The sequence below is a fragment of the Malus domestica genome, chromosome 03 (genome assembly GCF_042453785.1).
Source record: "Malus domestica chromosome 03, GDT2T_hap1".
Lineage (NCBI taxonomy): Eukaryota > Viridiplantae > Streptophyta > Magnoliopsida > Rosales > Rosaceae > Malus > Malus domestica.
Genome location: NC_091663.1, coordinates 9,709,648 through 9,727,600, shown reverse-complemented (window position 1 = coordinate 9,727,600; position 17,953 = coordinate 9,709,648). Strand labels below are relative to the sequence as shown.

The 17,953-nt window shown below is 41.2% G+C and overlaps 1 protein-coding gene across 1 annotated transcript; it reads left to right on the top strand.

Annotated features, from left to right (window-relative positions):
• Positions 1–5,697: 5,697 nt before the first annotated feature.
• On the top strand, positions 5,698–17,505 carry LOC103422042 (exonuclease V, chloroplastic). The gene is made up of 7 exons (XM_008360080.4): positions 5,698–6,189; positions 6,752–6,856; positions 7,077–7,198; positions 16,237–16,386; positions 16,480–16,633; positions 16,889–16,965; positions 17,056–17,505. The coding sequence occupies exons 1-7, from the start codon at positions 5,809–5,811 to the stop codon at positions 17,279–17,281; spliced, it is 1,215 nt and encodes a 404-aa protein (XP_008358302.3). The 5' UTR covers positions 5,698–5,808; the 3' UTR covers positions 17,282–17,505.
• The last annotated feature ends 448 nt before the right edge of the window (positions 17,506–17,953 follow it).

Below are 17,953 nucleotides of genomic sequence, written 5' to 3'. Positions count from 1 at the left end.
GCATGAGTGGCTAGTTGCCAAATGATATTAGAGTACAGGTTGTACATTTCATCACCTGGTTGGTGGTAATAGTGGCAGGTTGCCGAATAATTTTGGAGTATTGGGCGTACTTTTGATCACCTGGTTGGTGGTAATAGCGGCGGGTTGCCGAATAATTGTGGAGGACTGGGCGTACTTTTGATGACCTGGTTGGTGCTATTTCGGGCTTATGGGCCTTCGCCCTCCACAACATGCCAGCCCATTTGTTTTGGGCTTTGCTGTTTTTATTTTTTTTTAGTTACCCTCTGATGGGGTTTATACATATTACACTCTAATGGGGTTTATACAGATGTCTCCGAAAGATAAAAATAAATTACATCATTCTGGTGGGGTGTTTATTCCTTGTTTTTGCTTTCGCTTTCGCTTTCGTTTTCTCTTTTCTTTTCTGCTTTTGTTTCTCATGTGTTCCCCCCTAATTCTCCTGTAAAATGTAACAGCTGCCTGGATAGCCTTGACACTACCCAGTTGTTTTTCTTGCTTTTCTCTAAAGTAACAGCTTGCACCTCCCTCTTTTGTTTTTGTTGGACAGCCTGGTTGTGCCCATCACTCCTCATTTTTTTTTTCTTTTCCTTTTGCTTATACTTTGCAGAGTGCATATGGCACTCAAGTTCTCTGTTTCCCTTTCTGCTTTTGCCGACAAAGGCAGTGGATGATGTTGGCGCCACTGAAGATGCAGTGCAGCAAATATCAGCTAGACCAAGAACACAAGATTTACCAGTCTGAAATGCAACACCATCAGCATCCTCTCATCTCTTTATTACTGCTCTGCTCCAGTTATACATATTTATAACAATTTTCCCTGCAGATGAGGGAAGTTGTAGACGATGCCGTCAAACCTGAGTGGGCCCACCGAGTCGGAGAGCTGGCTCATCCAATTTTTGGTTTTGAATTGAATTCACTGGCCATTGAAAAAAAACTCAACCCAACACACTAATCCAGACTCTGCAGAACTCACAATTCCAATCCACTTCTCCTTCCAAAGTTCTACACAAAATACCTCCCACCAAGTTCATAATTAAGCTTGGATCGCAATTTCCCCGATTTAAAAAAAAAAAAAAACTATTCCAATGGCTTCAAGCTGCCGGATCCGGATACCCTTAACCGGAAACCAAAGGAAGATCTCCTTCGCTGAGATACCTGACAAGGATCCGACCCGCCCGAAACTCAGCGTCCCTGAAATGCTCAGCGTCTCTATTCCAATTCGCGATAACCAAGGTAATGCTATGCGCTCTCGAACTTGCAGGCCTGATCCAGGTGGGCCGTAGACCTGCCGAAGTTGTCTACCTTGAAAACTCATGGGCCTGCAGCACGTCGTACACTGTTGTCAACTTCGGATTTGAGCACGTGATCAACGGGAGCAGTAAGAGGAGGAAACAGCAGGTGAAGTGCGGCGGTGGGGACGAACTCGAGAATCTGGGATTCAAGGGAGAGGGACTCAACCTCGGAGAGAATGAAATCTGCTGCTTCGCGGTACTGGGGATTTAAGTGGGCCGTGTTGATTCAGAGGTATCGTTTGGAACCGCGAGATTATCGGATCGTCGTCGGATTGTATGGCCGTTGATTTTGATGAGAGCATCAGCAAAGAAATTGTGCAGAGATGGAGACGAAGCTTCATTGATTTATTTATTTATTTTTTGCTTTTCTGAGAAGTGGAAAATGTGTGGGTTGTAGGGAAAGGCGTGAGTTCAGAGAGAGAGAGAGAGAGGGAGAGAGAGAGAAGAAATTGTGGTTGAGTTTTGGAGTTTTCCTTTCTGCATTTTTGAGATATGGGTTTTGCAGTGACTTTGGTTTCTGGGTTTGTGTGATTTTGCAGATTCACCGTGGAGTGTGGTGAGATGAAAAAATGAAGAGAACCGACATAGTTTTTTGTGTCGTTTCCCACAGACGGCGCCAAATGTTGATGCACAAAACCGGAGGTCTTGGTACAACGTAAATCCGACTGTAAATCTGCAAGGAAGTAAATAACACAAGATGTATCGTGGTTCACCCCAAGGTTTGGGCTACGTCCACACTGATTGTATGTTTATCTGAGAGGTGAGGGAGAGAACCTCTATAATGATAGGAGATGTGAGAAGGGTGAGAAGGCTTCAGAAATGGCCTCTATTGTGAGGGTGAGGGGTCCTTTTATAGAATAAGGACTCCTCACGTATTACATATTTGCCCATTCCTTTATTACATAATTACATTTAAGTCCACCGAGTATTTATACGAGGTCTAAATACGAGTCCCTAAATATGGTATAAACATATATCATATACTTGTAGCAAACCCTTAAATTTTTTATATATCATATAAATAAGTGTATATTTACACTTAAAAATCTATATTTGTACTGAGAATTTGAGTTTATTACTTTAATTAGATTTATTATTAAACATATAACATCAAAAATATCATAATTTTGCTTTAGTAGATGAAAGTTCAAATGATTACGAGTTCGTAGTACTTTACAAAATATTTTTCAAAGATAGCTAGTGTGAATTTATAGTGACTTTTAAAAGAAATAATGGCGTCAAAATATATGTTATAAAAGCATTGGTTGAGTAATTTTCATCCCCTTATTAATTAAAATGTTAGATGACACAACTGATTGGAAACCAATTAAAAAAAAATGGGGAGTTGGTCACGTGGGAAATGAAGAGAGAAAGTCCTTCTTCCTTGGAACCAAGGTCCAAGAACAACATAGTTATGGTGGTCTTTCTTCTTGGTTCAAAGCTTATGTTTCACAACATCTGCATAGTCAGGGTGGTCCTTCAAAGGTTCTCACAAGCACTTCTGGATGGTTCTGGGACCACTGGGTCCCAAGACCGCTTGGGTCCATACATGCATCCGCCTCTAGTTATAATATCTCATTTAATTAGGGAATATTTTTGCTCACCAAGTGATGGTGATGTCACCATTTAAATGAGTTTAAATTTCGAGCTCTGTGTAGTAGATATACACAAATCTCAAAATTTAAACTCATCCAATAATAATAAAAATGGTGGTGATCATTACCACCACTTGAGGGTGGTGAACAAAAATACAACTATTAAATTATGATCACTAAAAGCATTAACATGTAGCGAGATGGAAGTAAATGATAGAAGTGGCCATCAATGTTGAAATACAAATCATTTTCGTTATCTTATATAATGACATAAAGCGTACTGCTCTGTGTTCTAGGCACATTAAAAATCTCTCTTAATTGAGGGTCACACTTCTAATCCAGAGTCAAATATTGTAAGTGAGAGGTTTTAGGTTCAATTCTCGTCAAATGCGAATTTGAACTACATTATTATTAACACATTATGAGGCTTAACCCACCCTCTTTCTCTTAGTGTAGATAATATCGGTTGTTCAATATATATATATATATATATATATATATATATATATATATATATATATATAACTTTGCATTTATCTCTAGTCATATACTCTTAACCTTTTCGGTGCATTGGAGATCTTCAAATATAATAGTGCAAGTTATATCATTCACAATGCATAAATAAGGGTAAATTACATAGTAGCCCCTCAGGTTTGAGCTCTATTGCAATCTCATACAACATCTTTAAAACATTTCACTTTCATACCTCAAGTACTATTTTATTTCAATTTCATACGACCGTTAGATTTTTCATCCATGGATCTGTTAAATGCTGACGTGGCTGCCACATATATGACACGTGGCTGCCAAATGTCTGTCACGTGGCAAATAAAATAATTTTTTAATTTTTTTTAAAAAAAAAACATATTTGTCACTTTTTTTTTTCTCTTTCTTCTTCTTCTTCTCTCTCTTTCTTCTTCTTCTGGGTTCGGACCTTTTTTTTTTTTTTTTTTTTCTTCTTCTTCTTCTCCCTCCTCCTCTTTCTTCTTCTCTTCTTCTTCTTCCTCCTTCTTCTGGGTTCGATCCCTTTCTTGTTTTTTTCTCTTCCTTCTTCTTCTTCTTCTTCTTCTTCTCTTTCTCTTTCTTCTTCTTATGGGTTCGGACCTTTTTTTTTTTTTTTTTTTCTTCTTCTTCTTCTTCTTCTTCTCCCTCCTCCTCCTCTTTCTTCTTCTCTTCTTCTTCTTCCTCCTTCTTCTTCTGGGTTTGGTCCTTTTTTTTTTCTTTTTTTTTTCTCTTTCTTCTTCTTCTTCTCTTTCTTTTTCTTCTTCTTCTGGGTTCGGACCTTTTTTTTTTTTTTTTCTTCTTCTTCTTCTTCTTCTTCTTCTCCCTCCTCCTCCTCTTTCTTCTTCTCTTCTTCTTCTTCCTCCTTTTTCTGGGTTCGGTCCCTTTTTTTTTTTTTTTCTTCTTCTTCTTCTTCTTCTTCTTCCTCCTCCTCCTCCTCTTTCTTCTTCTTCCTCCTTCTTCTGGGTTCGGACCCCTTTCTTTTTTTTTTTCTTCTTCTTCTTCTTCTTTCTCCTCCCTCCTCTTTCTTCTTCTTCTTCTCTTTCTCTTTCTTCTTCTTCTGGGTTCGGACCTTTTTTTTTTTCTTCCAATTTCAGGTTTTTAAAAAAAAAATTAAAAAATTATTTTATTTGCCACGTGGCAGACATTTGGCAGCCACGTGTCATATATGTGGCAGCCATGTCAGCATTTAACAGATCCATGGATGGAAAATCTAACGGTTGTATGAAATTGAAATAAAATAGTACTTGAGGTATGAAAGTGAAATGTTTTAAAGATGTTGTATGAGATTGCAATAGAGCTCAAACCTGAGGTCTACTATGTAATTTACCCCATAAATAATTAAATTTAACTTTTTACTCTGGTGTCTTAGAAAAAACGTTGAGTCAAATAAAACTTTTATATAATCAAAGGGGGTAGTTTCAGTTTTAACTCTACGATCATATATAGAATACTTTATACATAACTTCAAAGTCATAAATGACTAATATTTTTTAAAGTCAAATATAATTTGACTCAAAATCTTAGTAGGTAAAATGAGAATGCGAATGAAATTCCATTGGATGATTGAAAACAAATGGAATCAATTAGAAGTTACTGTTAAAAAAAAAAAAACACTCTAAAGCATCATGCATCAGATGATTGAGATTTTAAATGAGATACAAAACATGAACTTTGAATGTCAATGAACAATAGTTCTAAATGATAATCATAGATTTTAGAATTGAGAGCCGTCATTCCGACCAAACCCAAGATCCAAACACGGAACCTCAAATGAAGGTCAAGAGAGTCTTGGGTATGACGACTGTATACAACGACACCCAGCAGAGTTAAAATCTACACATGCGGGTTCCATCCCAACCAATCATGTGAGTGTGTTGTTCAATGCTCTAACACCCAAGACATTTTACTTTTAAAAAACTTCGTGTAGACGATGTATGTTCAAAATAGTTTAGTTGTTTACTTTAAAAATAGAAAAGGCGTTTCAAACAAGGAACAAAAACTTAGAAGCCTAAGTCCATCTCCAACTGATCCGGTCTGGGGGCCGAAAATAGTTCAAAATAACACGAAAATCGTCTTCAACCGAGGATCATGCACATTAATTTCTTGAAGAACTATAAGGCTATAACGAGCTTTTTAGCCCTCATTTGGTTGGAGATGACCTAAACCTAAAAAATGGGACCAGGCCCAGTCCATTGTGCTCCCATCTTTCTTCACAAGTTTTCTTTTGAAAAAAACGACTTCTGGTAAATCTTACGCAACGATTAGCACCATAATATAATGGTTGTAGCGTACACAACTAAAATTATTCCGACACTTTTGAAATTAAAAACCACCACGATAACTTGCCCCATAAGCGTGGCGCTCCTAACGGTCACATTTCCCCAGACTCTTCCGAAATGACCGAGTCACCGTCCGAGTCAATCTCCGACTCACCTTTCAACCACAGCAATAAGGGGAACGATGCAATCGTGCCAGAAATCCCAATCGAGATTGTGAGCGAGGAAGAGATGGCTCTGCTCGAAGCTGCTATTGTTTCCGCTCGCGCTTCCTTCTCCGCCATCCCTGCAATTCGGTCCTCAATGCTTTCGTTCCACGGCAACGTTAGGTCTATTCAGTCGATCACCGCTTTGTCGAAGAGGAGGCTTTCGGGTTGTTCCGAACCCGATATTGAGGATTCGGGTGGGTTGAAGAGTGCCCAGAAGAAGACTCGGGTGGCTGACTCGTTTTTGCACCGGTTTAGGAAGAAGGGGTTGTATGTCACAGACATTACTGCCACGGTATGGAGTTTCTTGGCTTTGGGATTCTTTTTTAGGAGTTTTTGCGAAATGGGTTTCGATTTTTATTTGTCAAATTTGAATCTTTAATGTTTGATTGTGAATCAGATGGGGTTTTTGGTAATGGGTATGGTTGATTACGTTGAATGTTTGAGATCAATTGATTCTTGAATTGTATGGCGATGAGATGACAATAATTTTGTGCAGTAGATTGGTTTGAATTTTACTGCTTTTCTCAATGACACATCAATGGCGTATGAATCTAATGCAAAAAAAATTTGATTTACAAGAGCATTTTGTTATCATTTCCAATTTGAAAATTGAATAATCTCCGGTTGGAAAATCGAAGATGAGGTGGAATCCAATTGAGTATCTCTGTTTCTCCGGTGTGAGTTTGTGAATGCTTCCAATTTCCAAGTATGGTCGTTTATTCCAGATAGTATTGATAATGCGCGCGGGGTGTAGTTACTCTGTGAGAGGGTTTAATTTGAGTTTTCTGTCCATCCATCTTAACGAGTTGAAATATATTTGACCTAGATTCGTTCTCATTACATGTCAATTATAGGAATGGTGTGAAAAACAAATGGAGTTTGTTCTCCTGGTTGGCAAGCGAAAAGAGAGTAAGGCTATGAAAGCGGGTATTGCTCGCCATGCAAAACTTGAAGAAGAGGTAAGCATTCAAAAAGTGATTACTATTTGGGGTTTTGTCCTGCATGAATTAGCTGACTCCTAGCAGTTTGAAATCATTTTTCAATTTGGTAGTCAAGTTAGAATTCGGGATTTTATAAAATTCGGCTATAGTTTTTCTTTCTTGTCAAAGTACAAAGCACTTTTTCCATGGCCTCCATGTTTGCTATGCACATTTAGAATCTGCTTATATTTGTGGGCAGGTTGTAAAAAGAGTTAAAGTTCGTGTCACGTCGACTGAAGATAGATGGGCTCTGAAGCTTCTGAATTTTATAACTGGTGTAAATCAATTACTGTTTGAAGGATTGACACGTGAGCTGCCACTGTGAGTTAATTCATCTGCGTCTCTTGATTCAATCTTGGACTCCCGATACATTGTTTAGGTGGCTTTTAACCTCCTGAATGGAGCTACTTGATATTGTAATGCTGTCTATCCAAGTGAGGTCCAAGCTTTATCTTTCTATTTCCTAATTTATCTTTGCGGGGCATTTTGTCATAATGAGTTAGATAAAGGCGTTCTTAGGGCTTATTTAGCATTATAATCAATTAATAAATGGATCATATGGATCATTATTGTTGCATAAAGTAGATATCATCTAACTCCGCCTATGTCTTACATGGCCGGTCCCAAGCCCGGATAAAGGAGGAGGGGGAGGGCGTCAGGTAGTCGACAGCCGGCACTCCATGATCACGTCGAATCCTTATGAAAATGAATCCAGAACAAAATCGCGCTAAAGCTAGGGCGTCACCCGTAAGTGGCGCGCTGTGTGGCCTGAGCACAGTGATAAGTGAGCAAGGGTCGCTGTATCTCCATCGGCACCCGGATGCAGTGTTAAATGAGCAAGGGGGCCATAGAAACTTCTTTTCGAACGACTCCACTCAAAGTTGTTTGGGAGCATATGCTCCTATCAACTTTACCCGGGACACACAAAAGAAGTACTTTGATCCTATTAGACGGGGGAGGGTGAAGAAGCTAGGACAGAAGGGTAGAGTTCAAGAGAGCAAAATGCGTTTAGGAACGTGGAATATAGGAACCTTAACGGGAAAATCTATGGAAGTAGTGGAAGTTATGGTGAGGAGAAGGATAAATATTATGTGCCTACAAGAAACTAAGTGGGTTGGTAGTAAGGCAAAGGATCTAGAAAACTCAGGGTTTAAACTTTGGTATTCGGGCACAAATAGAACGAGAAACGGTGTTGGCATCATCGTGGACAAGACCTTGGTACAAGATGTTGTAGATGTCAAGAGGGTAGGAGATAGAATCATGGCAATCAAGATTGTAATAGGACAAGAACTTATCAATGTGATTAGTGCGTACGCACCTCAAGTAGGGTTGGATACGAGTTCGAAGGAGAAATTTTGGGAAGATCTTGGAGACTTGGTGCAAGGAATTGCTCAGACGGAGAAGTTATTTATAGGAGGAGATTTAAATGGACACGTGGGCAGGGAGACAGGCAACTATGGAGGTTTTCATGGTGGCCATGGTTTTGGGGAGAGAAACGAGGATGGGGAAGCTATCTTGGATTTTGCAATGGCATATGATCTCTTCTTAGCCAACACCTTCTTTAAGAAGAGAGAAGAACATGTGATCACCTACAAGAGTGGGTCGTCAAAAACACAAATAGATTTTCTTCTAATGAGGAAAGGGGATCGTATAACTTGTAAGGATTGCAAAGTTATACCAGGAGAGAGCGTGGCTAATCAACATCGCTTGTTGGTGATGGATGTACATATTAAAAGAGTAAGACAAAAGAACAAGACTTGGAAGTGCCCAAGGACTAGATGGTGGAATCTAAAAGAAGAAAAACAAGCCATTTTCAAAGAGAAGGTAATCACCCAATGTGTGTGGGATAGAGAGGGGGAAGCTAGCCAAATGTGGGATTCCATGGCTAGTTGTATCCGAAAAGTAGCAAAAGAGGTATTAGGAGAGTCCAAGGGCTTTGCCCCACACCAAAAGGAATCTTGGTGGTGGAATGAGGAGGTACAAACAAAGGTGAAGGCTAAGAAGGAATGTTGTAAAGCCTTATACAAGGAGAGGACTGATGAAAATGGTGAAAGGTATAGAAAAGCGAAGCAAGAGGCGAAGAAAGCTGTCAGAGAAGCTAAGTTAGCGGCTTACGACGATATGTATAAACGACTAGATACCAAAGAAGGAGAGTTGGATATCTATAAACTATCTAGAGCAAGGGAAAAGAAGACAAGGGACCTAAACCAAGTGAGGTGCATCAAGGATGAGGATGGAAAGGTTCTTGCTACAGAGAACGCGGTTAAAGACAGATGGAGAGGTTATTTTCATAATCTTTTCAATGAAGGACATGAAATGAGTGCTTCTTTAGGGGAGTTGAGTAACTCAGAAGAGTGTAGAAACTACTCTTTTTATCGTCGAATCCGGAAGGAAGAAGTGGTTGTAGCTTTGAAGAAGATGAAGCATAAAAAAGCAATAGGCCCAGACGATATACCAATCGAAGTGTGGAAACTTTTGGGAGAGACAGGTATAACATGGCTCACTGACCTTTTCAATAGGATTTTGAAAACGAAGAAGATGCCAAATGAGTGGCGAATGAGCACTTTGGTGCCTATCTACAAGAATAAGGGCGACGTACAAAATTGCATGAACTATAGGGGTATTAAGCTAATGAGTCATACAATGAAGCTCTGGGAGAGAGTCATTGAGCATAGATTGAGGCAAGAGACACGGGTTTCGGACAACCAATTCGGGTTCATGCCAGGGCGCTCAACCATGGAGGCAATCTATCTCTTACGAAGATTGATGGAAAGATATAGAGATGGGAAAAAGAATTTACACATGGTCTTTATAGATTTGGAAAAAGCGTATGATAGGGTCCCAAGAGACATTCTTTGGAGGATTTTAGAGAAGAAAGGAGTACGAGTAGCATATATCCAAGCTATAAAGGATATGTATGAAGGAGCAAAGACTGCCGTAAGAACTCATGAAGGACAAACCGAAAGCTTTCCCATAACTGTAGGATTACATCAAGGCTCATCCTTAAGTCCTTACCTTTTTGCGTTGGTAATGGATGAGTTAACACGACATATTCAAGATGATATTCCTTGGTGTATGCTTTTCGCAGACGATATAGTGTTGATAGATGAAACTCAGGAAGGGGTAAATGCAAAGCTTAACCTTTGGAGAGAAGTGTTGGAATCTAAAGGTCTTCGCCTAAGCCGATCAAAGACAGAATATATGGAGTGCAAGTTCAGTGCAAATGGAGGCCAAAACGAGTTAGGGGTGAGGATCGGAGATCAAGAAATACCAAAGAGCGACCGTTTTCGTTACCTAGGATCTATCTTGCAAAAGAACGGAGAATTAGATGGAGATCTCAACCATAGAATACAAGCTGGATGGATGAAGTGGAAGAGTGCATCCGGCGTGTTGTGTGACCGCCGTATGCCACTGAAGCTCAAGGGAAAATTTTATAGGACGGCAATAAGGCCGGCGATGCTGTATGGCACAGAATGTTGGGCGGTGAAACATCAACACGTACACAAAATGGGTGTAGCGGAGATGAGGATGCTTCGTTGGATGTGTGGGCACACGAGAAAGGATAAGATTAGGAATGAGGATATCCGGGGTAAAGTAGGAGTAGCCGAAATTGAAGGAAAGATGAGAGAAAATCGGTTACGGTGGTTTGGACATGTGCAAAGAAGGCCTACTGACGTTCCGATTAGAAGATGCGACTATGGGACAGAGGTTCAGGGCCGAAGGGGTAGAGGAAGACCTAGGAAAACTTTGGAAGAGACTCTAAGAAAAGACTTAGAGTACTTGGATCTAACGAAGGACATGACACAGGATCGAGCACAATGGCGTTCTAAGATTCATATAGCCGATCCCACTCAGTGACTTGGATTTTCCAAGTCTCCAACCGAGAAGTTTTCCTCATTCGGGAAATTAAGAGAACACTACCCCAACCTACATGCTCCACTCAGAAAGCTTCAACATACAAGCTTTAACAAAAGAAAATTCAAAGAACTTAGCGAAGAAGGCTTTGGTGTATTTAACACAATACGTTGAAATGAAGGAAAGCTTATTTATTGATATCCCCGATAAGCTACAAATATGTAAATATACATGAGTCAAAATAAGCACACAAGAGGGAGCCTTCACAAAGGTTGCTTAGGAGAAGTCTCAGCAGTCGGTAGAGCCCCAGAAAGAGAAGGCACCGGAGGGGGATCATTTGGAGCCTCAGTACTGGACAGAACCCTAGAAGGAGGAGGCATCAGAGGTTGATCATTTGGAGCTTCATTACGCGGTACAGCCCCAGAAGACGAAGGCAATAAATGCCTTTGGAACAAACCCACAAATCTCTGATGATCAAGTAAAACCTGACCATCAGTTTCCTTCATCTGGTCAAGCTTCCTCTTCATGTTTGTAGCATAGTCATGTGCGAGCCGGTGCAACTGTTTATTCTCATGCTTGAGCCCTCTAATCTCCTGTTTGAGACTCATCACTTCAGCCGCCAATGATTCAACTTGGCGGGTTCGAGCAAATAGGCGTTGGGCCATATTAGACACAGAACCTGCACACTGAACACTGAGAGCCAGCGAATCCTTAACAGCTAACTCATCAGACCGTTTGGAAAGTAGTCTGTTATCTTTGGGAGTGAGAAGGTTCCTGGCCACCACCGCAGCGGTCATATCATTCTTCATCACGGAATCCCCAACGGTAAGAGGACCAGTAGGGGAGACGAAGGATGGGCGCCATATGTTGTCTGGAGAAGGCGGGGCTGCCTCTTCAACAAGGTTCAAGTCAAAACGACGGTCGGAGGGGCCAGACATTTTCAAAGGTGTTGAAGAGAGAAGAGGTCGGACAAATCAAGATCTTAGAAGTGCAAGAATGAAGCTTCTACTGGTGGAGATTCAAGTGTGCTTTGGAACTTAATGCCAGCCCCTATAAAAATCTGCACTCGACGAAGCTTCAGAAATCGAAGAGGCGCCTGCTCAGAAATCGAAGAGGCGGCTGCTCAGAAATCGAAGAGGCGTTTGCTTTCTCAAAAGCTGGGCTGCTTAGAGATCACGAGGGTTGATCTCAGAAATCGAAGAGGCGTTTGCTTTCTCAAAAGTTGGGCTGCTCAAAGACCACGAAGGCCGATCTCAAAAATCGAAGAGGCGCTCGCTTTCTCAAAAGCTGGGCTCCCCAGAGACCACGAGGGCCGATATCAGAAATCGAAGAGGCACCTACTTTTCCAGCCTTTTCCAGCCTTGTCAGCACCTGTCACACGCACACTCAGTTTTGCGGAAATTATGGGCATTCTGTCAAAGACTTATGGGGAAGTAGAAAACACATGAATCTTACTGTTCAATCACCCACTTCCCACACGCAACAATAGCTCATGGGTACCACAGATAACTTTGCCAAAGTTCTCTGCCAAAGTTGAGCACGTGAAGCTTGCAGCTCCCACTACATCGCTCTGACCAAGAAGGGTAAAAGAATAGCAAAGAAACAGCACTAACAAAGTTTAGACCCATAAATTTTGAAGGTCTAGCTACCATATTATTACCCACAAGGGTAAAGGAACAGTACCACTGCTGGATAATTGGAAAGTCCCTGTGTGTCAACCTCTGTGCTTCGTGGCAAGGTAGACTAGCAAACATGCCCAACCTTTACTCACATTCGAGAAAACACTCCCAATAAGATTGCTTGCTCCAAAATCGAAGAGGCACCGTCCTCCGAATCTCGAGAGCCAGACTCCCAACATGACTACTTTCTTAAAAATCGAAGAGAGGGTAAAGGAACAGTACCATTGCTGGATAATTGGAAAGTCCCTGTGTGTCAACCTCTGTGCTTCGTGGCAAGGTAGACTAGCAAACATGCCCAACCTTTACTCACATTCGAGAAAACACTCCCAACAAGATTGCTTGCTCCAAAATCGAAGAGGCACCGCCCTCCGAATCTCGAGAGCCAGACTCCCAACATGATTACTTTCTCAAAAATCGAAGAGACACTGCTCCCCGAATCTTGAGAGCCAGACCCCCAGCATGATTGCTTTCTCAAAAATCGATGAGGCATCGTTCTCCGAATCAATCGAAGAGGCGCTCGCTTTCTCAAAAGCTGGGCTGCTCAGAGACCACGAGGGCCGATCTCAGAAATCGAAGAGGCACCTACTTTTCTAGCCTTGTCAACACCTGTCACACGCACACTCAGCTTTGCAGAAATTATGGGCATTCTGTCGAAGACTTCTAGTGAAGTAGAAAGCACATGAATCTTACTGTTCAATCACCCACTTCCCACATGCAACAATAGCTCATGGGTACCACAAATAACTTTGCCAAAGTTCTCTGCCAAAGTTGAGCACGTGAAGCTTGCAGCTCCCACTACAACGCTCTGACCAAGAAAGGTAAAAGAATAGCAAAGAAATAGCACTAACAAAAGTTTAGACACATAAATTTTGAAGGTCTAGCTACCATATTATTACCCACAACTGTAAAGGAACAGTACCACTGCTGGATAATTGGAAAGTCCCTGTGTGTCAACCTCTGTGCTTCGTGGCAAGGTAGACTAGCAAACATGCCCAACCTTTACTCACATTCGAGAAAACACTCCCAATAAGATTGCTTGCTCCAAAATCGAAGAGGCACCGTCCTCCGAATCTCGAGAGCCAGACTCCCAACATGACTACTTTCTCAAAATCGAAGAGAGGGTAAAGGAACAGTACCATTGCTGGATAATTGGAAAGTCCCTGTGTGTCAACCTTTGTGCTTCGTGGCAAGGTAGACTAGCAAACATGCCCAACCTTTACTCACATTCGAGACAACACTCCCAACAAGATTGCTTGCTCCAAAATCGAAGAGGCACCACCCTCCGAATCTCGAGAGTCATACCCCCAGCATGATTGCTTTCTCAAAAATCGAAGAGGCATCGTTCTCCGAATCTCGAGAGCCAGATACCACAGACCACTTTTTCAAAGTGCTCTGACAGAGTTAAAACATGTGAAACTGGCAGCTCCCACTACCGTGCTATGACCAAGCAGGGTAAAGGAATAGCATTACTACTTGTTGTTAGGGAGACTCCTATATATGTCGACCTCCATCCCCAACGGACAGGCAGACCTGCAAAAATGCTCAACCCTTCATCATATCTGAGAGGGCACTCCCAACGAAGCCTTTCGAAATATTCAGCTTTCTTTCCCCCCGATAATACCTCTGCAAACAAGCTATACTAGAGCAAGAATATCTCATATCATCAGGGTTAAAAGCAAGAGTATCCCATATCATGCTTTTTCCCTGTCTTTTCTTTTGGCCTTGTTTTTACCTGCAAGACAAGGAGAAAGAGAACAATCAGTCAGCACTTGGAATCAAGCTTCCAGCCAGGAACTGACTGCCTGGAACCCCTTACCTGATTACTTACCTGGCATTGCTCTCGAGTACTCATCTTCAACATCTTATGTTTCCAGGGAAGATTCCGCATCTGCTTGAGGAACAGATAGGGCAAGTGCGAAGGATACAAGGAAGCATGTGGAGACAAGCGTAACAGCACACGTGCCGATACATTCATTACTCTGTCAAAAGCAAAAGTATCCCATATCAGCAGGGTGGAACGTACTCGAGATTTGATGGACTTGTTTTGACCCTCAAATTCTTCAGTCGGCCTTATACTCTGGAGGAAACCAGAAAACCCTCCAGCTCAGTTCAAGAATAAGCCTGTGGAAAGTTACTTCTTCAAAAGCAAAAGTATCTCATATCATCTCTTCTCATTTTTCTTCTCTTTATCCTTCATGCTGCTGCAAGATGGGGAGAAGGTGAACAATCAGTCGGAGCTCTGATTGCTTACCTTGTCTGTCACCTCTTTCAGCAGACCCCCTAGCTCGGCGACTTGGGGGACTCCTACTACATGGTTTGTATCGCGCTTGACCAAGCCTGAAACTACAAGTAAGCTTCAAGTGAAATTGATACATTACCTTGTGCATCTCCACCAGTTAAAGATACCACCCCTGGATGGAGGAAGAGTACTTCCAGAGAAGATGCCACATCTACCTATGAGACAGATAAGGCAAGTCAAGACGACACCACACTCCGATACTTAGAAGTTTCGTGATTACGAGATCATTCTCCCACAATATTTCCTAATGTCATTTGTACTAAATCATTCACTTGTACTCACTAAATGAGAGCTTGAACCTATGTACTTGTGTAAACCCTTCACAATTAATGAGAACTCTTCTATTCCGTGGACGTAGCCAATCTGGGTGAACCACGTACATCTTGTGTTTGCTTTCCTATCTCTATCCATTTATATACTTATCCACACTAATGACCGGAGCAATCTAGCGAAGATCACAAAAAGCGATCGTTTTCGCTACCTAGGATCTATCTTGCAAGAGAACGGAGAATTAGATGGAGATCTCAACCATAGAATACGAGCTGGATGGAAAGAGTGCATCCGGCGTGTTGTGTGACCGTCGTAGGCCACTGAAGCTCAAGGGAAAATTTTATAGGACGGCAATAAGGCTAGCGATGTTGTATGGCACAGAATGTTGGGTGGTGAAGCATCAACACGTACACAAAATGGGTGTAGCGGAGATGAGGATGCTTCGTGGGATGTGTGGGCACACGAGAAAGGATAAGATTGGGAATGAGGATATCCGAGGTAAAGTAGGAGTAGCCGAAATTGTAGGAAAGATGAGAGAAAATCGGCTCCGGTGATTTTGAACATGTGCAAAGAAGGCCGACTGACGCTCCGGTTCGAAGATGTGACTACGGGACAGAGGTTCAGGGCCGAAGGGGTAGAGGAAGACCTAGGACAACTTTGGAAGAGACTCTAAGAAAAGACTTAGAGTACTTGGATCTAACGGAGGACATGACACAAAACCGAGCGCAATGGCGTTCTAGGATTCATATAGCCGACCCCACTTAGTGGGAAAAGGCTTTGTTGTTGTTGTTGTTGTAAAGTAGATATCATCTGTGAGGAATGATGTCTGGATTAAGTTTGCAGCTCTGATGCTTTGTTTGGCAGTTTTTGTATGGGTTGGATGTAAGTATGAATCCTGGATTGTAAGATTATGGCGCCCTTTAACTGAATATACAGCTTGTCATGTACTTGATTGAAATAATATGAAATACACACGAGAGATTGCTGATGGTGATCCAGATGTAGTTTTTGGGACCTAATGAGACAATGCTCTGGATACCTGAAACATCAGTACTGAAAATGAAACATGATTGAGAAAGTCTTAGAAAAATATCTTACCTTTATATATCGGTATGTCAGATAGGCATGCTCTTTCTTTTGCTTTATACTTACAGCCAATTCTCTGTTTCTCTCTGATAGAATTGATGATATCGGAGCATTGATATTCTTAACCTCCTTTCCTTCAATGATTGGCTATACTTTTCTTATGATATCAGAATAGGTTTTGCAGAAGGGGTATGGATGGTGGGTGTGATCGATGAGATTCGAATGCCTGTTATGGAAACCAACCGACACCCAATATTAGTTGACACAAAGACTCGTGTGAAAGATACACTTCCTGCTGAACCACAACGAAGAAATGGAAGGTATGCACCTTTATTAGCTTCTGTTTTGGGCTGATGTTTTGTTGCCATTGATGAGGAAATGCACCAAAATGAAGTCACACTCTATTTTGGCAGGCTTCAATTAATGTGCTACAAGTACATTTGGGATGATTTAGTTGCCGATAAATTCCCATCAGAGAAATTTTTCACTTCTTTTTCCTTAAATCCTCATGGCATCTTATCTGAAGAAATCAGAAAGATGACTGCTAACTTAGGGTTCCCAGCAGAGGTAAAGTCTCTCCATTGAATTATTAGATACATTTAGTCCAGGAAATCAGGATTTTCGGGGTTTTCTATTGTTAGATGTTCCCGTTATCACTATACTTGCTTCTAAAACCAATCACTTGATATTAAAGATGCATTTTTTTTAGTAATTTGTTTTGTTTATTAGTTCATAAGCAAAATTGTGTCACATAGATTCTTCAGATAATTACCACTTCAAAGGCATGCATGTATAGGTAAAAAATTTCTCTTGGTTGCGCAGACCCTTGATGACATAGTGAGATACTATAGAAACACATGTAGCATGCTGCCCTCTGCACATGACCAACTGGTATTGAGGTGAGTATAAAATTTATACGGTAGATCTTTTACATTTGCTTGGTCACAATAACTTTTGGGAAGATACTAATATGACTATTTTTGAGTCAGATATGAGTTACAGAAAGATCATTCGTTACTTGGTGAAGATGAGTTTGCATACGACTCTGATTGGGTCAAGAATCAAATACAAGGTTGTCTTGAGTTCTGGTTAGGAGAGCGAGAAGCAAGTTACACTCCTGAGGATGAGCGATGGAAATGCCGGTTCTGTCAATATTCTTCTATCTGCCCCGCTGAAAGTGCGGAGTCTGCGGACTATAATAATACACCAAGTTAGAGAAAAGCAGTAGCATTGGTGATGTTTCAATCAGCATCCTCAATAAGTGTACAAAGAAGCACAATTCTTGGAGTTGCTTCTTTGGGGTAATTGCTGTGTTGGATGTGCCATGAATGTATCGTTCATGTTGTATCGTTGCCGTTGTTTGATTCAATTGTTGTAACTTATTCTTTGAACGAAATTGTTAAACAGGAGTTGTAAAATTCAATTGTTTTGTACTGAAAGTTATGCTCAAAGTGCAAAGGATGTCTCTTTATCAAATTTAGCAGAGTCAAATGGGTCTAGAAGTTGAAAACTTGAGAGTCAAGTTATCGCCACCACAAACTCAATGATATAAGGCCATATGTGGAACTTGGCTCGACAAAACCGACGTTCAAGAGAATGGTGTACCTTATGAAACCGATGCCTACCATGTTATAATGCTCAGTACAAGCTACTTAGAAATAATATGAGCAAAAAGTGAAGGCTTCCACTTCAGCCTAGCAATTTATGCAAAAACAAAATTTGAAAGTGTACTTTGATGTTGCAGCCCTGCAGGTGTGAGCGCACACTGCAAGTAGAATACAAGACATTCAAACCTGTGTTTTCTATGGAGAGGACAACACTATTCCGGCAGTGTTTAGAAACGGTTAGAGTTATGCTTGGCCGGAACTTACTCTTATTGAACCTACA

Excerpts from the sequence above, each read along its gene's own strand:
- LOC103422042 (XM_008360080.4), top strand. The coding sequence starts at position 5,809 with ATGACCGAGTCACCGTCCGAGTCAATCTCCGACTCACCTTTCAACCAC. Across the intron at positions 7,199-16,236 it reads TTGACACGTGAGCTGCCACT|AATAGGTTTTGCAGAAGGGG; the intron begins GTGAGTTAATTC and ends TTATGATATCAG. Across the intron at positions 16,387-16,479 it reads CCACAACGAAGAAATGGAAG|GCTTCAATTAATGTGCTACA; the intron begins GTATGCACCTTT and ends CTATTTTGGCAG.